The sequence below is a fragment of the Dryas octopetala genome, chromosome 8 (assembly GCF_963921425.1).
Source record: "Dryas octopetala chromosome 8, drDryOcto1.1, whole genome shotgun sequence".
NCBI classification, from domain to species: domain Eukaryota; kingdom Viridiplantae; phylum Streptophyta; class Magnoliopsida; order Rosales; family Rosaceae; genus Dryas; species Dryas octopetala.
Window position 1 is genome coordinate 1695602 of NC_141373.1, and position 21824 is coordinate 1717425.

The 21824-nt window shown below is 37.2% G+C and overlaps 4 protein-coding genes across 12 annotated transcripts; 1 reads left to right on the forward strand and 3 right to left on the reverse strand.

Moving 5' to 3' along the window:
• Nucleotides 1–185: 185 nt before the first annotated feature.
• LOC147275808 (calcium-transporting ATPase 12, plasma membrane-type-like) lies at nt 186–6390 on the reverse strand. Of its 4 annotated transcripts, none has more exons than XM_086253525.1 (3): nt 5892–6390; nt 1444–3924; nt 1201–1348 (listed from the first exon to the last, which is right to left on the reverse strand). In XM_086253525.1, exons 1-3 carry the CDS (start codon nt 6227–6229, stop codon nt 1336–1338), a joined length of 2832 nt encoding a protein of 943 aa, XP_086109651.1. In that variant the 5' UTR covers nt 6230–6390; the 3' UTR covers nt 1201–1335. The 4 variants fall into 4 exon arrangements, with proteins under 4 accessions (XP_086109649.1, XP_086109648.1, XP_086109651.1 ...); XM_086253524.1 differs by having other exon boundaries at nt 1201–1351; XM_086253523.1 differs by having other exon boundaries at nt 186–3906; nt 5892–6387.
• Nucleotides 6391–8012: 1622 nt separating this feature from the next.
• On the reverse strand, nt 8013–11545 carry LOC147275809 (uncharacterized). Of its 3 annotated transcripts, none has more exons than XR_015123913.1 (2): nt 10731–11545; nt 8013–9195 (listed from the first exon to the last, which is right to left on the reverse strand). XR_015123913.1 is itself a non-coding variant. In XM_086254564.1 (1 exon), the coding sequence occupies exon 1, from the start codon at nt 11455–11457 to the stop codon at nt 10816–10818; it is 642 nt and encodes a 213-aa protein (XP_086110690.1). In that variant the 5' UTR covers nt 11458–11545; the 3' UTR covers nt 10314–10815. The 3 variants fall into 3 exon arrangements, 1 of the variants encoding a protein (XP_086110690.1); XR_015123914.1 differs by lacking the exon at nt 8013–9195 and adding an exon at nt 9898–10171; XM_086254564.1 differs by lacking the exon at nt 8013–9195 and having other exon boundaries at nt 10314–11545.
• Nucleotides 11546–12713: 1168 nt separating this feature from the next.
• Nucleotides 12714–13922, reverse strand: LOC147275810 (uncharacterized). Its single transcript, XM_086252783.1, has 4 exons — nt 13704–13922; nt 13349–13506; nt 13178–13255; nt 12714–13080 (listed from the first exon to the last, which is right to left on the reverse strand). The coding sequence occupies exons 1-4, from the start codon at nt 13777–13779 to the stop codon at nt 12946–12948; spliced, it is 447 nt and encodes a 148-aa protein (XP_086108909.1). The 5' UTR covers nt 13780–13922; the 3' UTR covers nt 12714–12945.
• A 1861-nt stretch (nt 13923–15783) lies between these two features.
• LOC147275811 (Cyclophilin-like peptidyl-prolyl cis-trans isomerase family protein) lies at nt 15784–21719 on the forward strand. 4 transcript variants are annotated; one of them, XM_086253317.1, is made up of 14 exons: nt 15784–15938; nt 17209–17292; nt 17390–17444; nt 17783–17871; nt 18156–18180; nt 18293–18331; nt 18438–18555; nt 18745–18905; nt 19006–19339; nt 19431–19576; nt 19782–19983; nt 20119–20481; nt 20563–20643; nt 21024–21719. In XM_086253317.1, the coding sequence occupies exons 2-14, from the start codon at nt 17215–17217 to the stop codon at nt 21370–21372; spliced, it is 2040 nt and encodes a 679-aa protein (XP_086109443.1). In that variant the 5' UTR covers nt 15784–15938; nt 17209–17214; the 3' UTR covers nt 21373–21719. The 4 variants fall into 4 exon arrangements, with proteins under 4 accessions (XP_086109443.1, XP_086109446.1, XP_086109444.1 ...); XM_086253320.1 differs by having other exon boundaries at nt 20122–20481; XM_086253318.1 differs by lacking the exon at nt 15784–15938 and adding an exon at nt 15956–16154.
• The last annotated feature ends 105 nt before the right edge of the window (nt 21720–21824 follow it).

Consider the following 21824-nt stretch of genomic DNA (forward strand, 5'->3'; position numbering starts at 1 on the left):
AGGTGGAGATAGGGTGGGGCTTCGTTGGGAAAATTGTCATCCATAATCTCGAGACCTAATTCCTGAGCCCCAAGACTCGAATCACGACGCTTTGATGCAGTACAATCAACCAAGGCTTACAAGCGTAAACCTAAAAGAACAAAAACCCTGGAATCCACCAGGAAGTTGAGAGAAAACCTCAATAATTAATTTGATAAAATAATATAATAATTTAGCTAGCAATTGTAAAATTGCTTAAGTACGCTTAAAGAAACCCTAGTGCGTAAGCAACCTTATAATTAAGACCCACGGATAATTACAAACCCAAATAAAATATAAACGAAAATAAATAAAATGTCTAAAAATTTAAAATGCAGTTTTGAGGCCCCTAAACGACCTCAGAAGGCCGAAAAAGCCCATACGTCATGGTGTAGCGATGAGTTTGACTCGTCTCGCGATTCCCTTCGAAACGATATGCATTAGTGCCACTTTCAGAGCCAAACCCTCCGACTAGTAGAAATCATTTCCCAAATTTCTTGAGTAACTGTTGCATAAACTTCTCCGCCATTTGTTCTGCATCACGCTTGATCTTGGATCTGCAGCCCCAAATCTTGGGAGCCGATTCTCGATCCCTGAGCCTAGACACAGAGCTCCAAGCTTGGACTCTAGACCGTGTGTTCTGGCCCGCGAGCCTCGGAACTTGGATCCTTTGAGCACCAAGATCCGAACTCTGAATTCCGAAGTCCGAACGCCACATCTAGACCTGAGACCCTTTACATTATGCTTTTGAATTTGTGTATTGACCTCTTGATAATTCTGAGGAATGGTTCCTCTGAAACAGGTATACACTTGACAACCCAAGCAATTGGCCATGATACAGCTGCAATTGCAATACAAACTAGCCATTGGAACAAATTCAACTTCACCGTATCTGCAAACTTCTTTAGGAACTCCACCATCACAACTTGAAGAACAATAGTTATCCCCACAATTCCAATAAACAGTCTGTTCTTGTGAATCCCTTTAAATACATTCTGCTTCTCCATGCTCCTTGAATTGAACTCGTTGAAAACTTGGCAGAGAACAAACGTATTGAAAATCAAAGTGTCATTGACCTCACCAGTGACATTGAAAATAGACTCACCCTGGAACTGCAAGGTCAAGAGGATGGCTATTTGGTATAGAGCTTGGGCTAAAAGGTTTCTCCACATAATATTAGTTATGAGTGGTGCAGTTCTGCCCACAGGTTGCCTCTGCATTAGCTCATCAGTGGGCCGTTCAGTGGCAAGAGCCAGAGCACCAAGCGTGTCCATGATGAGATTCACCCACAGTAATTGAACTGCAGTTAATGGAACTTCACCAGCTGAAACTGCTGCAATAAAGTTGATTACTAGAGCTGCGACATTAACAGTAAGTTGAAATTGGATGAATTTCTGAATATTGTTATATACACATCTCCCCCACCTCAAAACCGTGGCCACAGAATTGAAGTTGTCGTCCAAGATGATGATATCTGAGCTTTCTTTGGCCACCTCAGTACCTTGGATTCCCATTGAAAGTCCTATATCAGCTTCTTTCAATGCAGGTGCATCATTCGTACCATCTCCCGTGACTGCAACCACATGGCCTTTCTTCTTCAAACACTGTACCATCAAAAGCTTGTCAAATGGAGAGGATCTTGCCATCACTCGGATGTCATCAACCTTGTTCAATCTCTCTTCGTCCGTGTAGTTTCGAAACTCTGCTCCTTCTATAACTTGTCCGTCATTGACCTTGCTCTCGGTGTCTAGTATTCCACATTCTGTGGCTATAGCTTTTGCTGTGAAAACATTGTCTCCAGTTATCATCTTGACCTTCACACCTGCAGACATGCAAATTCTCACGGCATTGGCAACCCCTGGTCGACATGGATCTTTCAGACCAACAATCCCTAGCAAGATCAATCCATCTTCTTTGAGCCTTGGGTGGGTCTTGTCATCATCACTGTATTCGATTTCTTCCTCTGAAATCTGCCTATGAGAAAAAGCAATGCATCGGAGGCTACTAGCTGCCATGCCTTGGATTATATTCCCAATTTTAGACCTGGCTTCGTCGTCTAAGGATTTAATAGTTCCATCGGTTTCATAATAACCTGAGCATGTTGCAAGTATCATCTCAGCAGCTCCTTTCCAGTGCACATGGATGGTGTTATCAACTTTTTTCTTTATAAGAACCCCACTTCGTTTCTTCTCTGAGTTAAATGTTTCCACATGAAGAATTTCATTTTTAGGCTTCAATTTTTCCATGTCCATATCCAAATTTAAAACAGCCCAATAGAGAATGGCTTTCTCTGTCGGACTACCATGAAGTTCTGGTTTAGATCCTGAAAGAGGCATGTAAACGCTCCCAGTTGTGTTCAAACCAACTCCTTGACAGAATAATTCACCAATATTTGGTGTGATTGAATTATATTCTTCAACAGGTTCTTGACCAAGCCAAAACTTAGTCACTTCCATTTCATTTTTTGTCAAAGTTCCTGTTTTGTCAGTACAAATAACAGTTGCTGATCCCATTGTCTCACAAGCCGATAATTTTCTTACCATAGCCTGATCTTTCATCATTCTTTTCATAGAGTAAGCGAGTGTTAGTGTGACAGCTAATGGCAAACCTTCTGGGATTGCCACAACCACAATTGTGACTGCAGCAGAAACAATGCGAACTACTGCGTTCAACACATCATCTACTTTTGTCTTGCTACCAATATATTCTTTATTTCCATACTTGTCTTTCGTGTTACCAGTGAAATAACGAATCAGCAAGACTACAAGAACTAGGAACGCAACCGCAAGGCCTACCTTTCCAATAGAAGATGTAAGTTTGTCAAGGCGAGCTTGTAATGGTGTTCGTTCGTTTGAGTCCTGCGATATTGAGCTCATCATTTCGCCCCACGAAGTGTTCATCCCAACTGATGTGACGAGCATTCGGGCATAACCATCTACTATCTTTGCACCGGAGAAGAGGAAGGGGTTCTTGGTGGCATCAACTTCTACATGATCACTTTCTCCCGTCATGCTTGACTCGTCCACTTGTAAGGAAAACCCATCTAGGAATAATCCGTCTGCAGGAATTTGATCTCCCAAGTTGAGAAACACAACATCTCCAACTACAATATCAAAGATGGAGATTGTTTGTCTCTGTCTGTCTCTAAATACCTCAACTTTGATGTTGCTACTTATTTTAGACAATTTTTCGAATTGTGTTTCCTGTCTGAAGTTGCTGAGAGATGAGACAATAATGACAATAAATACTGCAACAAAGATACTCCCTCCCTCGTACCAGCCTTCCTGCGCCCCATACTCTTTAATTCCAAATCCAAGAGAAAGGGCTGCACAGACGCATAGAATTAGAATAGTTGGGTCTTTTAAAGCCTCCAGCACAAAATAGAATAACCCTTTTGGAGGCTGCTTGTGGTAGGTGTTTGAACCAAATCTTTCACGCCGCTTGTTGACTTCTAAATCATTTCCAGGAATTCCATTTTCAGGGTTTGTTCCAAGAGACTTGGCAACGCCTATAACTCCTCCAGACTCGCTTAGAGCTACCAAGTCTTTTTCCTTCACCATTTTTGCGAGTACTGCATGGTCAAATTCAATGTTGGGGACTAGACTGTTGTGAACAATTTCATTGGTTTCTTCGTTGAAAGTGCTTGGTTTCACGTCCAGGGCAGTGCTTGTTTCCACATTCAGGGCAGTGTAAGAAAAAGAGTGCAAGATCTCAGAGTGGTGTTTGTTGTCGTTTTTCTTCGATAGAATCTCTTTGGGAAGTGAAAGCATGACCCTGACAGCATATATTGCTGCATAGGCCATGCGCCATCTCATCTTGGCTCTGGTGAGAGTGTTTGTGGTGATATCAACAAGCAATTTGCCCGCATAATCATAGGCTGAACCGCGGCTGCTCAACATGGTTTTTCTGTAGTTAGGAATTTGATGAGTTCAAAGCGATAAAAATAAAGTCAGGAATTGAGAAGAAAAACTTCATTACAATGTGCATCTTGCTATATATGTTTTAATAGATAAATTCAGTCGGTGATGGAAGCATGGTCATCAGTTGTCAAACTGCAACCATTCTTCTACATATTCCTATTTGCCTATTTGGTCAATAACAAAGTATTGCCACAAAACAAAAAAAAAAAGAAACAAGTGAAGAGACAGCAGAGTAGTTTTTTGATAGAGGTAAGCTAGTGCCAGAATCGTATTTGTATTTCCCTTGTGAAATGGAAAGCAACACTTCAAAGTTTAGCTTGGTGGGAATTTTAGATCCATGAATTGGGTGCTCAATTGGTTATCTAAATCAAAGGTTTCTTGTAATGGACGGCATGTCCTCACTACTTGGTGGTCCTACTATGTATTTTAGTGACTTGGTGGTCCTAGTATGTTCGTTTGGGTCATTTCCCCTAACAAGTAATAACCTCTATCTTTGAATGATAATGTTCACCTTGGGGTTAACAAATTAAACAACCCTTTGCAATGTGGTATAAGTTTCACCTTGGGGTGGATAATGTTCATACCCTTTTTAACTGAGCTGAGCAGTGAGCAGAGCAACTCACCAGCGACCGAATCTGATCCCTATGAACACATTTACCAGGCCAACTAGGCTTAGGAGAAACAATGCAGAAACTGAAGGAATTGGAGCATTCCACCCAAAATCAATTGGACATAGGTGGAAAGACCTAAGATCTTATAAACTGTTATGCAAGGCTTTACATTCCAAATGTAGGATATCTCTCAACACGCCCCCTCACGTACGATGTCACTCAAGAAAAACACGTTGACAACTCATATTGCAAGCAAGCTCACTTGAATCATCTACATGAAATGTTTATACTTAGCAAGCTCACTTGCATCTTAGTATGTTCGGTAAGTCCCTCATGGTCCAGCAAGCATGGTTTCACACAATTACCACCATATCAAACCCGTGGCAGGTGTATTCCTTAAGCGTAGAGCCACCAGCAACACTAAATGTTCATACACTCAACCCCACAAGGCAAGGCCGGTTTGAGGAGAGCCAAATGAGGCAATTGCCTTTGGCCCCAATTTTGTAGACACCCTATGTATTGTGTTAGGCCCAAGTACGTAATATATAGATAGATAGACCGCAAGGCATTGTGAATACTTAGCAAACTAAAAAATGGCTGAGAAATGTTATACATCTTCTCCAATTTACTTTCTTTACCGACCTTCTTTTTTATTTTTCTCATTTCATAATCGGAACCATTCATTTTTAGATCATTTTATGAAAATCATCTCTACAAAAAATCAACCAAATCGGAAATCGTTTGGTTATGTAATTGAGATAAAATAAACAAACGGTTTTTGTAACAATTTGATTCATCGTTTGTTTATTTAATGACGATTACATACCCAAACGATTTCCGATTTAGTTAATTTTTTATAAAAATCGATGATCTTCAAAGAATTATTTAAAAAATAAACGGTTCCGATTATGAAAATACACTGCAGAATGAGAAAAATAATGAAAAAAGTCGGTGAAGAAAGTAGATTGGAGAAGGTGGATAGCATTTCCCAAAATTGAAAGGTACACTTACAAGGGACATTTGCGCGAACCAGCCTTAAAAAAAATTGAAAGTATAGAGACCTAATTGAAAAACTCCCCAAACTTAATGGACCAATTTTTCATTTTCCCCGAGTCTACTTGGTCAACAGGGAAGGGTGTTGGAAAATCTGCCTTGATGATGATCGTAAGCTAACAAAAATGGGTTTAAGGTGCGGTATAGTTATGCAGTTATGCTTGTTGTCCACACTTAAGAGTTAGATGTAGTCCATAATTGTCTGTAGCAGTTTTATTTTCCCATACTTGTTGTTCTTATGATGTGTTGTACGTTTGTAAAAGTAAAAAAATGACTTGGAAATTAATACCTTTTGGCAGAACTAGAAGAAGTGGCAACGCCTGTAAGTCCTCCAGACTCGCTTACAGCAGCCAAGTTTTTTCCCTTCATTTCTCCGAGTACTGAATGGTCAGTAATTTCAGTAATTTCATTGCTGCTTTCTACGTCAAGTAGTGCAGTGTAAGGATAGGGGTGCTCCAAAATCTCAGAGTTGTCTTCGTAATCGTCTCTCTCTTTGGGAACCGAAAGCATGAACCGGACAACGAATAAAGCCACATACGCCATGCGCCATCTTTTTTTAGCTTTGGTGAGAGTGGTGTCCAAATCCTCAAGGAGGAATTTGTGATAATCGTTGCTGCTGTTTAACATGCTTGTGTTAATTTGCTGCAGATACAACTTGTAATCAAGTTGCTTATTGTGAAAAAGAAGGAACAAGTAGAAAAATAACTTTCAGTTTTGTGAAAGAAGTTCTTCTCATCTGCATATGGCCTGCTTTTATAGACCTTGTGATGGAAGCATGTCGTGTCGGCAATTGTCTGCAATTATTTTTTCTTCACTCCTATTTGGTCAATAACAAAGTGAAAGACAGCCTTTAATTTTTCTGTGGAGATAAGGCCGTGTATGGGATTTTGTATTTCCTACACCTGAAATGGGGAGCACTCAGGTCTTTTAATATTCAATATTTTTAAACAATGTCTTGGTTTGCTAGAGATGTGAACAAATTATTTTAGTTCGGTTGAAACTTGAAACGAAATACTTGGGATTTTTCCTAAGAATTCTCTCAAATAGAAATAAAGAACGAAGTAATTAACCAGAAGAGTAATCAAAAAGATAAAATATAATTAGTTCTTTCCTAGGAAGATCATTGTGAAAGCGTGTTGTTCTGAATGCATTCAGACGTAAAGCCTTACGTTGATGTTCATGGGTTGATTTCTAAAATGAGGAGGAAATCAAAGGTTTCTTTCTAAAAGTGTAATCGTTGCAAAAAGAAAAAAAAAATCCGTAATGGCCGGTATTTGCTGACTACTTTATTACTGACCCAATAAAATGGGAAACGTGTTTGCGACCTTTCTCACTTTAATGGATTAAACTGGCCGAATGCTTTTTTAATATGCAAAGCCGGCAGTATAAGTTTTACGATAATCTTTATATAGACAAAAAATGTCTATAATAATAATAATAATAATAATGTTCAATGTATTATATTTTTCTCATATATCTGTAGCCATACAAATAAATTTCATCTCTATTAACGCTTATATTTCTCCTTTCATGACCCACAAGGATGCATGCCTTGAGTTTGATCAATAGATCCGACATTCAAATAAGACAAAGCAAAGCAAGCATGCCAAATTTCATCGTATTGTATGTCTTAGCGACCATTCTAACATTTTCATTTATGTATCTTTTACAACTTGGAGTACAAATTATTAGACCCAAACAGAAAAAGTTCAACATAAAATGTCAGGTCTTTGTTAGTGTGGTGACAGGTTGAATTAGAGGGGTCGTTGTACATACCCAACTATGGACGTACGTTTTTTGTCCTTGTTGGTTTTAACTTTTAATGATTTGAGGAAAAATAAATATTGCCGACTTGGTTTCATATATATTATATGCTTTTGCAATGTGCATAGAATAATACAGCACCCACTAAAACAAATCAAACAAGTTTTGAATAACAATTTTATTTGTTCATAATGAATCACTTATTTTGAACAAGTAAAATACTATCTTAGATTTAAGATTTGTTTTGATGACTTTATTATAACGGTCCTTGTTTTTCATTTTCTTTCTGGTAATAGAATATTCTTGTGACGTGCTTAGTCGGTTGATTTCGATTGGTTTGGACTTTATATGGGTTGATGGTTTGGACTAAAGATCGTACTTTCCGGCTTCTTTCACATTGGCCATAGATTTCTAATTAAATGGGCGGAAGGCCCACTAGGCCCAATATGTTGTTTTTGGCCCTAGACCTAATATGTTTTTTTTTTTGGTCATGAAGTCCCAATATGTTTAAAGATGAGATTATCCCTTCAAATCACGTAAAAGCCGAAAGCATAAAACTATAAAAGCAAAAGCACTAAAGCAGCACCAAATTACTTGAAGAAATTCTCATCTACTAGATTCCCATTTTCTTCTGTATTTTTCTGTTTGTATCACATTGGATCCTATTCCTATCAAGTATGGCATCTCAATCTTTCTCGTGGGTGAGAAAATTATTTTCCAGAAAAAGGTACTTTACAACTTGCAGGGCATTTTCCTTGTAGTTTCCTCGTTGGAAAAGCTTTTCATTGACTAAGAAAACAATGAGTGTGAGGTGTGACATAAGATGCCAATTAGTCAAACAAAATGAGCTACCTCATTATTCACGACGCTGACAAATCCAAGATAGCATTTATACTTTTGAAGAAAAGAAACTCATTACGTAGCCATCTCTGCAACTTCCTAGCAATTTCCAGATACAGCTTGAAAGTTGAAACTCTCACCATGCTTGATTTAAAAAATAAAGATCCGACCAGGGATGTGACATTGTGACCCATATAGCTTTGTGAGTGCGATGTTAGCTGCCAGCATGATTAGTGCTACAAGTAGGTAGACTGGTCTAGTTAAAAATGACCTATGAGGCAAAGGTGGAATTTTATTCACATTAAGGGGAGCGCTATTCAGCCTATTCGTGCTTCCCGAACTTTAGTGCAAGCATAGCGCTCCCCTGTTGCAAATGTGATAGCAAGATAAGATATTAACAGTATGAATACAGTTTTAACTTGACATATTGTTTGTGTATATAAAGTTGTGTAAAGCCCCAGCAGTTTTTTATTGTTTTGGAAGACCAAAAAGCAATGCAGTTTGATATTGTGTAGCAGCTAAATGATGCAGAAATTTCCCAGTTACATAGCTTGTAAGAATTTCCAAGTTGCATGTGCATCCACCAAACCCAGTGGTACCTAAAGTAAAGGTGACAACTATTCTAGTCTAGGACCATTAAAGAGGCAGATTCAGGTTTGACCTAAAAAAAAGAGAGCAGATTCAGGTCTATCGCCCAGCAACTATTCAATCAGACTATTTGTGTATGGGAAAGAGGAATAAGCCAAAGCACATGCTTCCGTTTATTCAAAATGGCCTCATGCACGCCCTATTCAAAATGGCCTCATGCACGCCCTCTGCAACACCACTTGGCCATATGAGAGAAACTTCCCTATCACTGGGATAGGGAGAGGTGGCATCCCCACCTTTTTCTCTCTCTCCTCTCCTTTCCTTCTCTATTTCTCTCTCTGCCGTGACACCAGTTTGTTCCTGTGATCACGGGAATAGGCAGCCGTGACACCAGCGTGTTCCTGTGATCACAGGGATAGGCAAGTTATTTTCCTTGGGCATAGTCATCAGTTAAAAGACTGAGCAATCAGACAACATACATCTGTGGTCAGTTCAATATCAGGCTTTATCTTATAAACTTAGAAACACTCTTAGATAATCCCAAGAATTAGTACTGCAATATGTCAATTAGTGACAAATCAAACTGGGGCATCATCAAGTGCACAGAAAAATAACTGGACCAAGCGACTATTACAGAGTAAAAACCTCAAAACATATTAAAGACAAGTACGCAATAAAACAAATTTACAGAAGCAATTCTACATCTTCATCACCAAACCCTCGACCACCTAAACTTTATCTATTCCTAGATTAGAATATATGTTACCATTAGTTAATACTAGCAATTATGCACACACACGTTATGTGCATAGCAATAGCATACATATGCAGGAAGTCTATGTAGCTAATTTATTTTATAAAAGAAAATGATGCTTTCAAGAAACTAACTGCATATATTAAATGTCCATGTGTAGATAAACATGAAGTCTATGTAGCAAATTTATTTTATAACAGAAAATGCTTCTTCCAAGACAACTATCCGCATATATTAAAAATAAAGGATAATAAACAGAAAGTCTATGTCTTATAAAATAAAAAATAAAAAATAAATAGTACTAAACAGAAAGTCTATGAGGAATGACTTCACAAGGGTAGTCCGGCCACCATCATATTTCCCCTAAGAATATGTAGTTACGTGTGAGGTGCGAGATACCTTAATCTGTTGGATGTTTGGGGGCCCAAGTTTTTGGTTTGTGTTGATGTTCAACCTAGGTGAAAGTTAGCACTAAAAGTGAGGGACTAAATTGGGCTTATATGGCCCATCAAACCCATATGCAAACCTTATAAACAGAATGCAGCAGACACCCCAACAACATTGTACATTCAAATATTCAACCTCCATTAACTCAATTTCAATGTATTCAGAAGGTTATGAGACTGCAATTAAGAGAAAGACATGAAAGACTAAATCCAACAAGGCCACCCATTAAAACTTGTTCAGTTCTACATGCATAGTCTCTGTGGCAAGATACTGCAACTTGGACAACCCCATATCAGTCTGCTCTTACAAACAAAACAATACAAAAACAATGGTCTCAACATGAATCATAAAATATACTCTATTGCTACCTAAATCAAAGCCAAACCTGCAGGCTGCAGTATAAGCTATACATGTTTCATAGAACGGTATGGTCTAAGTATATCATGCAAAACAAAAACTGCAGTACGAGTCTAAGTGTACCCCAGAATCAAACTTTTCCAAAAAGAATGAAGAAACAGCAACATATGATTAAAACTTTCTACCACTCTCAGATGTCTGCTACCACATTCTTACAATCAAATAGAACTTAATCTCTACACAATTCCTATCCAATAGCAAAAGCATATAAAGCCTATGCAATACTATAACACAATTGTAACATTAATTTAAAAATGCTTTGCATCTTTCTACTGTTATCCATGCTAAATCAAAGAAGCAGAGTTCAACCAAACATACCTTTGCAATGCCTACATTCATCAGCAACCATTTCTTCAGCAGTTTCTTTACAAATCTACCAACTTTAACATTCATTCCCCAAATCTCACACCTTCAATGTCTCACTGCCACCACCTAAAACACGATCAACATCACCAGCAGAACCCAATAACTCACTAGCCCTATAATTCGTTGCTCCAAATCCACAATTATCCAAACCCCAAGAACCCAATTTGTCAAATCCAATCAAATTAATCCACCTACTCGTATCCACCACAGTTGCCCAGCAAACCATCTTCTCAGCCTGCTTTACATTCAGCCCCGCAATTCTAGCCTCCCTAAAGGGGTTCAAGCACTTCTCTTTCGCGAACCCAACGCACTTCTCTTTCGCCACAGCCAAACACCCCTCCATTTCTCTCTCTTCGCATTGCTCCCTCTGCTTCAAGTCTGAAACTTTTGGACCAATCAGAGCTCGCCACCACGGGGGCTTACACTTGTTCGATGCGGTGATGGCGCACCCGATCCTGGCTCCGGCCTCGCACTGCTCGACGATCTTCGACTTGCAGGCTCTGTACGCGTTTGCCCAGGTTTTCGGGTCTCGGAATGCCAGGACGTACGGACCGGATGATGGGTCGTCGGGTGGGCCGGCCCGGACCGGTCCACGGAGTAAGGGGACCGGTCGGTCGAATGCTATAGTTGTCGAAGCGGCTGAGAGCTCGTCGATACTGTTCGGTTCCCTGGTTGCCATTTTTAGGATTTGGGCGTTTAGGGTTTATGAATTAAGCAGAATCGGGACAAAATTAAAATTTGATTAGTTGATTGTGATTGTGATTGTGATTGTGATTGTGATTGGGAGATTAAATTGTTTCTTACTTTCTTTGATTAGTTTAGTGAATTAGAGAATAGGAGAAAAATTGGTTTGTGGAATTGATTGTAATTCTGTCGAGTGTTGAAGCCCAAGAAAAGGTTAACGGCTTTTTCGCGGGACGAAGGTGGAGGACTGAAGCTGTTGGATTCGTTAGATATTTTCGCAAACCGGGTTGGGCCTAACCGGGTTGGTACATATTCTTCAACCCCAATTTGGGCTTGGACTTCCACCATTCTTGCCTTTTTTTTAATTTAATTTGTAACGAGTTAATTACACTTACACCTCTTGAGATTTATCATCTTTCACATACATCTCAGGGGTTTCAATAATTACACATACACCGCCTGAGGTTTCAAAATTATTGCATATAACCCCCTATAGTGAGACGAAAAAAGATGAGAAATTATGTAAAAAAGTATGCTAAGGGGTTAAATGGCTTAATAAAATTATTCAAGATGTAAGATTCAACCTCAATATAAATATTTTTTTTCTTATTTATTTATTTTTTTTCTCTTGTATGAGGTTATATGCAACAGCTTTAAAACCTCAGAGAGTGTATATGTAATTATTGAAACCCCAGGAAATGTATGTGAAAAGACGATAAATCTCAGGGGTGTAAGTGTAATTAACTCAATTTGTAACTGATATTTAACAAAAATATAATGTAAAGGAAATATATTGGGCACGTTTTAAATGTAATGCTTAAATAATTCATAATGCAAATGTGATGTAAAACATAAAAAATTGGATTGTCAAAATGGCCTTCAAACTAGGTTCATTGTAAAAAACTTAGACTTTTACTTGCCCTATGTAGTTTGAATTTGAATGAGTTTTTGGGCCTCACCAAGTTCGAGTTTGTGTACAAATTGAACTTATTTCGGTCTGACCCATTGGGCTTCAAACCGGCAATCAAATGCTTGGTGTCACAGAGGAAAGATTTACATGGTAAGAACAGATTTCCACAATACCTTTCTTCATTTTATTTTTAATTTTTTGTAATGCAATCTTATCATCCTATAAAATTAAGGGACAATTTTCTTAATGATTTTATACGTATGAAAATCTTGTTCAAATTTTAGAATCTTTTTTTTTTTTTTTTTGTGGTATAAGGAAGGAGGTACTATGGCTCAAAAGGACAAACCTAGCCAGAAACATCCCTTGGCTTAGAAGAATAAAACAAATTTACCTCAATGAGGTGATTATAGAGGGGCAAGTTACATGCAATACAATAAAATTAAAGGGGCACCTTACATGTATTACAACAATAATGGCACAATATGCATGTATTGCTTCCTAATTCTGAATGCATGATTGGATTTGATCTATTGTTCTACTTGTATTGCTTGAGTAAGAGTTAATGTAATTAGATCAACAGAGCATCATCATCTTTGCAAATTCTTCATAGCTAACTAGACCATCACCATCAAAATCAGCCTCTCTGATCATTTGTTCAGCCTCTTCATCAGTCAGTTTCTCTCCCAAATTTATCATCACTTGTCTCAGCTATATACCAAAGAAGAAGAAAAATGATATAACACTGGTGCTAAATAAAAAGTGTAAGTTAACTCATTTGATGCTTAATATGGTGAGCATGTTTTACCTCATAGGCTGAAATATAGCCATCTTGGTCCCTGTCAAACACTTTGAAGGCTTCTTTTAGCTCCTCAGCAACATTATCCTATAAGATTTTCATCTTCATTAAAACTGGTTCCAACAACTAGCTCAACACAAACAGGTTTGCATATAAAATTGATATATGATGACCAATCACCTTCATCTTTCTTGCCATAATATTCAAGAACTCATCAAAATCTATTGTCCCATTTCCATCAGTAGCAACCTCACTGATCATGTCTTGAATTTCTTCTTTTGTGGGTCGCTCATCCAGTGATTGGATCACTGTGGCCAGTTCTTCCAATGTAATAAACCCTGCACAATGCAATGACTTTAAAAAAATGAATATAAAACTTTTCTGAAATTAAATACCCAACCAGAGAGAAACATTAATGTCTATAAAGTTTAAGCTAAGTGAATATCATCCTCTTATAATGTAATTCAATACTACTTTAAAAGTTATCAGGTGGAAAGACTCAATGAGTAGTTATGGTAATGTAAAGAAAACTCACCATCTGAATCCTTGTCAATCAGGCAAAAGGCTTCCTGGAACTCAGCAATCTGCCCTTCTGTTAATGCTTCTGTCATTTTCTCGGATCAAAAACTGAGAGGAAAGGAAAATTCTATTTGGCTGGAGAGAAAGTGTATGACTGTATGTCAACAAAGAATGGCAGAAGCTGGAGCTGTGTTTGTGGAGATTGTATGTATCATGTATGTGTCATATTATAATTATAAGCATGTGAGGAAGGAGGCTATATATATTTAATTGAGAGTTCATTGAAATGGTCAAGCACACATGTGAAGATTTTCCATTCAAAACATGGAAATATAATTTTCTAGAAGCTAGTTGAGCGTTTTGAATCAAGGGTTGAATACTTGAATTGTAGGAATTGTCAATAACTCCCTTAGTCTGGTCTCAGCTCTCTCATTCTTTAGAGTCAACAAGCCCATGACTTTAATATATATCTCTGTCTTGGGCTTTTCTGAAGGCTCTGACTTTTAATGTACAGTTCAGAATGCTTTTAAGTTTTATGACTTCACTTGGCCTTGTTGAAATTTGAGACCCAAAATATAAAAACAAAAAAAATTAACTTTCAAATACAAAAACAATAAAAATATCTTTGTCAGTGACCCCAATGTATTTCTGAAGGTGCAGCATACGGTTTGACAAAGTTTGGCAGACATGTCAATTGGACTAGAGCAACGTTGCTTCACTAACCAAGTGCGAATGCGATGGTCTGAAAAATAGCTGTACAAAAATTGTCTCGTATTGAATAACATGAATCCAGAAGCCTAATCGAATCACATTTCAGCCGACCTCCAGCAAAAATGGAGACCAGCTCATTAAAAAAACCAATAACTAAAGTTGTTCAATTTTAGTGGAAGATATTTCAAGTTCGAAACATTTTTTTAAGATGAAAAATACAATAACCATGTAGTATTTTGATTTACTCAAATAAACTACACGTGGAATATAGTCATTAGAAATCAGTTGCAGTCGAATATTATCCTTTACACATAATTAATTAATTTTATTGGGTGGAAAATTAGTCATTAAAATTAGTTTCAGTGGGATGGTAACTTCAGATCATAATCAAAGTGACTGAGATATTGGAGAAGCTAAATGTGATTGTCTTACTAAATAAACATACATGTGAATATATAATTAATATTCATACAAGACACGTGTCATGATTGTCTTACTAAATAATATCTCAAATAGAAGATATTTGTCTTTAAACAATTATGGATTTCATATCTTGATATGATCATCCCATTTTTATATTAAAAAATTATGATTAAATATCAAGTATCAATAGTTTTTCAGTGAAGCAGCGAGATACTAAGTTTTTTTAGTTTAGGTACTAACCTAAAACAAGACATTTTGGATTAGGTCACAAATTAGTTTGCTACACAGTTGTGACTGTTTCAAATTCATAAAAATTCAAACTTTATAAGGGTTTAATGCTTTTAATTTAGGTTTGGGGGATAAAGTCATATAACCCATAGACTAAACATTAAAGTTTAAGCCTTGTAAATATTGAAAAAACAACAAATCAATAAAAAATTTATGACTGTTAGACAATCACAACTTAGTATAACCATGTTTTTTTAAAGTTGGTACCTAAACTAAAATTTAGTATATAAAGTGAAATGACATAAACGTTTTGGTAGTTAAAATGAAAAAATATTACAATTTGATATCTAAAGTCAACGAACTTTTTTTATATTGTGTAATTAATCTATGTAGTATTAGAATATAGAAAGATGACGGATTTACAATTTTAGGATATTATATTAATAAATTCCACCGATATTATAATATGTGAATTAATTATAATTATTACTTTTTGATTTAATGCGTGAATTGGTTCTACTATACGACGGTATTATGGTTATACACGTTAATTTTTCCAAAGTTGCTCTGGGCATCGAGTTGTATACACATTAATTTTTCCAAAAATTGCTCTAGCATCGAGTTGTATGCACAATAATTTTTCCAATTTTTCCAAAATTGGTATAAAAAAATTGTTATATTATTATTTTTCTTGAACAAAAAAGCCCATAAGCGTCTAGTTGTACCGCAAAAGCATGTTGCGCGTATTAGACAATTTATCCTCAGCCGATGATAGGTAAAATCTATCGGAAGCGAAGTGAAAGCCAGTAACAGCAAAGCCTCGTCTCTCACTCTCTCCTCGCTCGCCGCCGCGGTTTCCGAGTCCTGACCCGAGTTCACTCAGCCCTAGGTACTCTTGAATTTCTTATACGAGCTTTCATGTCACGATTCAATGAATGAAAGCACAACTAAGCAATGCATTAGATTCCAGTAGTGCAACGCTTTCTTTTACAATAATCGATGGAATCCCTAGTTTAGTATTAGGTTAGGGTTTTGCAGTGATAACTATACCTTTCAGAGGCTTCAGACTTGCGATTCTCGTTGAGGTTGAAAGGAGGACTCTCGGGTAAGTAGATTTGGTTCCGAGGATAAGCTGAAAGAAAAGAATTTGGAATTTCACCAAATTCCAAATAGTTTTAGCCAAATGTGATATTCGGACGTGTTTGATAATCGGATATAATGCCAATGCCAAACCCAATAACGGAATCCAAATTGTGGGTTCGTTTTTCCTTTTTATGTTTGTTATTGCTTTATTTTTCAAAAACTTTGGCTTCAATTTGTGATTATTCGCTGAATTTCATGCAAAGATTGTTTCTTGAGCTGAAACTCAGCCTGAAGGAGAGATTAAGGTTTAGGGTGTTGTGGTCCCTGATTTTTTTTTCCTTTTTATGTTTGTTATTCCTTTATTTTTCATAAGGTTGGCATTGATTTGTGATTTTTTGCGCTCAGCTTGAAGGAGAAATTAAGGTTTAGGGTGTTGTGCGATTCGGTCCAATGCTTTGATGAATTACATTAAAATACCCTTTGTTAACAGAAATTTGAATGGTTTGTTGGGATATTAGGGTTTTGAGGATATTGCTCTAATCTACTTATCTACTTTATTCCATAAAGTTCCAATCCTGACCAGTTTGTTGACTTCTCTTTTGAGTGCAATGAAAATCATCCAAATGAGTGTTTTGAGTTTAAGTACAGCTTGAGTGAAAAATTATGGTTTACGGTTTTGTTTCAATGCACTTATTAATTTACATAAAGGTTGGGTAGGCTTTAGTAGATTACTATTGTGAATACGGTAATTACTTACTAGTGAACCTATTTATGTTGTGGTGTCTAATATCTGTGTGATAAGGTCTCTTATATGCAAGTGTTGGAGCATGATGGATTTTTGAAGTTGGGAAATCCACAAGCCTTTTTCCATATAGGAAACATCTTTGGTCAATTTAAATGGAAAGTACATGTGCAAGATTAATAATTGAAACTTACACACCATTTTGATTGGATGCATATGCTGGATATTACATGATTGTGATTTCTTTTAATAGATTCCATGTATTGTTGTTATGTAGGTTTACACTGTACATTTTATGTGTTTATTTACTTCTTTTGTTTTAATGGTGAAACAGGAAGATATGAACAAGAAAAAGAATTCTCATGTATTCTTAGATGTATCAATTGATGGGGACCCAATGGAAAGAATTGTTGTGGAGGTACATAAAAATGAGTGGCACCTCTTGTTGATTTTAGTTTTTAGCTTGCATTTTGGCATTAATATAAGGATAAACGTGTATCTCCTGAAATGTGCAGCTTTTTGCCAATGTTGTTCCTAAGACAGCAGAGAATTTTAGGGCTCTCTGTACAGGTATTTTTGAATTTTGATTATGCTTATTAATACTTATTTTGTTATGTATGTTGTGAAAAAAGTCCAGTTTTGCTTTCTTAAAAATATTTGGAGGCGGATTTGGTTTTTATTATGGGTATATCCAGAAAACAAATTATAAGACGAAGGGGATATAGGATTTGTAAATCTCTTTACTGATACCTTCATTGGATTTCTGATTGCTGATAAGAAAATCCATTATTATAATATTTGATTTCAAAACATTTTTTGTTTTTCTTGGCATGAAATGTCTGTTGCCTGCATTAACTCTTGATTGAATGACTTACAGTGTGACAGTATTTTGCTGTATTCTGTTATAGGTGAGAAGGGCATTGGAAAGTCTACAGGCAAACCTCTCCACTACAAAGGATCACAATTTCATCGCATAATGAAAGAATTTATGGCCCAAGTACGTTGTCTCTTTGATTTTTGGTGAACTGTTTGCATCATCCTTAGGTATAAACATATAGTCCTTATGTATAATAAATGTAATCCTCATTTGCCACAATGTTGTATACAGCCTTACACAAAAAAGCGATGATGATTTTTAAATTAGAGTATTGTGACTTTTTATGTTCTTTCCTCTCTATGATCAAGGGGAAAATTAGTTATTTATATATTTTGTAAGTATTAGCATATACACAATTGCTCACTTCTCTCTCTCTCTCTCTCTCTCTCTCTCTCTCTATACAGGGTGGTGATTTTTCAAATGGAAATGGTATGATTTTCTTCCTGTAAATTTAGTATTTTGTTTGATGAACGCAAATTCTCTGTTTGACTTCTAAATTCATGCCTCTACTTGTAAAAATCAACCTTTGATTGGTTTGCAGGCACTGGTGGAGAAAGTATTTATGGAGGAAAGTTTGCAGGTAGGCTTTTGTATGAATGTACACTTGCAAGCTTCATAAATATTTAATTGGACTCATGGTTTTTTCCGTGGTGAAATTGCTGTCATGATTTTCATTTCCCTTGCAGACGAAAATTTTAAATTGAAGCATGATGAACGTGGTCTTCTGTCTATGGCAAATGCTGGTCCAAACACAAATGGGTCCCAGTTCTTTATACTTTTCAAGCCCCAACATCATCTTGATGGGTAATTTTAAATGGCTTGTTTTATTCATAGTTTAGGTTACATGCTAGATTTACTCATTACCCTCATCCAAGTCTCCTGCTATTTCTATTGTTCACCATCTTGGAAGACACAATATTTGATTTGGGTCAATAAATAAGTTTTTAATTGATTTATACTCATTATCTATGTTTTCTTTATCTTCTTTGTCAGGAAACATGTTGTTTTTGGAATGGTTGTGACGGGAATCGATGTACTTGATAAAATAGAGAAAGTGGGAACAGCTGACGGAAAACCTCTCCAAACTGTGAAAATTGTAGATTGCGGTGAAGTCTCAGAAAGTAAAAATCATAGTGCAATGGAGAAAGAGAAAGGTAATGCATGTATATACAAGTACCGATGCAAGAATTTGCTGGCCTATAAATGCCGCATGTAGCACAGTGTATATGCTATAATATATGGTTTCTCTTTCAGGGAAAAAGAGGAAATCAAGGAAGGTTTCATCTTCGAAGGATAGTTCTGATGAGGAAGTGAGAGGAAGGCGTAGAAAATCCTTGAAGGAAAGAAGAAAGAGAAGAAAGAGATATTCTTCGTCTGATTCCTACAGCTCAGACGCATCTGAGTCTGATTCGTCTGATTCAGGTGCAGATTCATCTCTATCTGACTCAAGTTCGCTTAGTGATGGAAGGCGCAGGAAGAGTAAATCTATTAAAAGAGATAAGCACCAGCGTTCAAGGAAAAGAAGAGATGGAAAAAAAGAGAGGAAGAGAGGCCGGCATGCCAAACCATCAAGGCGCAAGACAAAACGGTCTGCTTTTCTAGTTACTTTATGGGCAACTTCGTTTTCTGCCTTAATCTCCTTGAATTCTCCATTAATGTTGACTATGGCCTTGTTTCAGGAGATCAGAGAGTTCAAGTGATACAGAAAGTGAGAGTACTAGAAGCAGCAGAAGCAGTTCTGATGATGATAAAGATGGTCATCATGTCTCTTCTCATAAAACCAATAACTTAAAGCTTGCAGAAAAAAAACTGCCAAGGAATCTTGGTATGCCATCTCTTTCATTATAAGATGACCTATGTTAACGGATAATAGCTAATATGATTTATTTGTTGTTAACATTTTGCTTGTATACATATACACACAATGTGTGTATGTGTGCAAGACAGCAAGCTTTTTAAATAGATTTGTTCAACATCTTTCTTTCATTTTATAGTGTAATGTGAACACATGGTTTGTTGTGATGTTACAGATATGGGAAAGGAATCCCTTCGTGTGGTAAAAAATACTGTTGAACAGAGGAACAATCATGCTATGAAGAAAACTGAGGACAACTCATCCCAAGAAGAAGGTGAATTATCTCCAAAGTGTGGTCTACCTTTAAATAATGGGCATAATGCAGAAGCTAAAACTGCTCATCAATATTCTTACTCAGATGACTCGAACAACTCCAGGTTTCTACTGCTGACTTGCTTCCCTTCTATTTGTTTTTTACTAGATGTATTGGATTTAGTTGGACCGGTTAATGCATAGTTGGTAGTTAATAATTCTTTGATTACTTGACAAAGTGTCTGTGCATATTTATTCAGCAGAAGTCCGGCTCGCAAAAGAAGGTCAAGAAACAGCCCTAGGAGCAGTCCAAGCACAAGTCCTAAAAGAATTCCTAGTGGAAGTCCTCCAAGGAATTCTGGTGAGCAAAACAGAGGAAGGCCTTCAAGGAGTCCATTGGGTAGCCCTGTCCGCAAAGCTCCTGAACCTTCTACTTCCAACCATGACTGGGGTTTGTCAAGAAGCATTTCTCCAAATGGCACTCAAAAGCGCATTAGAAAAGGGCGTGGCTTCACTGAGCGCTATGCCTATGCACGTCGCTACCGTACTCCATCTCCAGAGCGTTCACTCCGAAACTCCTATCGTTATGGTGGAAGAGACATTTATAGAAGTAACCGTGATAGGTAATTTCTGCATCATTTGAGTGAATTATGAGCGACATTGCATGAGCTCAAAATTTATTAATCTGTTGTGTCTTTCTGAAGGTACTCAAGCTACAGAAATTACTCTGAGCGCTCACCACATAGACGTTTCCGAAGCCCACCAAGAGGCGGGAGCCCTCCTAGGTTCTCTCTCTCTCTCTCTCTCTCTCTCTCTCTCTCCTGAGCAATTGTATAAAATTAAGATGGTGGAGAAGGTAGATTGGAGAAGGTGGATAACATTCCCCTAAAATTAAATATGTGAAGCGTATGCTGGTTTGCATTTAACTAAAATGACCTTTTATGAGGAAAGAAATGAGAACATTTGACTTGATAACTGGATTATGTTACCAGGTGATTTAAGTACTGAGAAGGTGATCTTGGAAACTTTTACTTGTTGGCCAGTATTCTTACCGAATTATATGCTCCTGCTATTTTTGTTTATTATTGTAAATTTTGTTATTTTTTGCCTAGCATATTGAGGCACCAACATTTGCATGCTATTAATTTGTTTTCTGCTTATATAGATATCGAAGCAGGAGAAGTCGAAGTAGGAGCACTTCCCGCAGCCCTGGTGGTTATCGTGGCCGTTATAGGGACCGCAGCCGCAGCCGTAGCCGTAGTCCTAGTCCAGCAGATCGACCTCCTGTAAGTGACAGATTAAAATCTCGCCTTGGACCCCGAATTGGTGATCAGCACTCTCCAGACATACGTAGGGTTAAGTCCAGGTCGAGGAGCCGAGAGCCCTCTCATTCCAGATCTCCAGATGCTACACCTAAGCTTCGTAATAGAACTCCTAGGTCTCCCAGCAGGTCAAGGTCAAGCTCTCCATCTGGACAAAGGGGGTTGGTTTCATATGGAGATCTCAGTCCTTAATCCTTATTCCTGATACGCGGACAAAAGTGGTGGCATCTTGCTCATGGAGAGAAGCAAATGATATATTGAGTTCATGTATCTGTACGCAAAATGGATCAATAGGCTTGCTTGTGTCTCAATTAATCTTACTTTTGCATTGCAATGTAATTTGAATGTAATGGATTCCCGTCATTTTATAGGATGATGTCTGGGGTGTTTTGACTAGGGTTAATGCTGAGACCAACAGCAATGCCAGTTTAGAGCAAAATAACAGCAATGTTTTTGAAGGTCCATTTTGATTTTACTATCGTACTATTTGATTTGAGGGGGAATATATCAACTTGTATCAATTTACCGATATCATAATGTTTGCTGCTGATATTGACTAAATTTACCGATGTTATTTTTTAAAAAGTAACTGAATCTTCAAGTTCAAAGACTTGATTTTCTCTTAGACAGTTAGACTTATAACA

Bases quoted from the DNA above. Each gene is read 5' to 3' on its own strand.
- LOC147275808 (XM_086253522.1), bottom strand. From the start codon at position 6,229: ATGTTAAACAGCAGCAACGATTATCACAAATTCCTCCTTGAGGATTTG. The intron at 3,925-5,891 runs GTATTAATTTCC...TCCTAACTACAG, and splicing joins TCTTCTAGTTCTGCCAAAAG to AAAAACCATGTTGAGCAGCC.
- LOC147275809 (XM_086254564.1), bottom strand. From the start codon at position 11,457: ATGGCAACCAGGGAACCGAACAGTATCGACGAGCTCTCAGCCGCTTCG.
- LOC147275810 (XM_086252783.1), bottom strand. From the start codon at position 13,779: ATGACAGAAGCATTAACAGAAGGGCAGATTGCTGAGTTCCAGGAAGCC. The intron at 13,256-13,348 runs GTGATTGGTCAT...AAAATCTTATAG, and splicing joins TTATGGCAAGAAAGATGAAG to GATAATGTTGCTGAGGAGCT. The intron at 13,081-13,177 runs GTAAAACATGCT...TTTGGTATATAG, and splicing joins GCTATATTTCAGCCTATGAG to CTGAGACAAGTGATGATAAA.
- LOC147275811 (XM_086253317.1), top strand. From the start codon at position 17,215: ATGAACAAGAAAAAGAATTCTCATGTATTCTTAGATGTATCAATTGAT. The intron at 17,293-17,389 runs GTACATAAAAAT...TGAAATGTGCAG, and splicing joins TGGAAAGAATTGTTGTGGAG to CTTTTTGCCAATGTTGTTCC. The intron at 20,644-21,023 runs GTTCTCTCTCTC...CTGCTTATATAG, and splicing joins AGAGGCGGGAGCCCTCCTAG to ATATCGAAGCAGGAGAAGTC.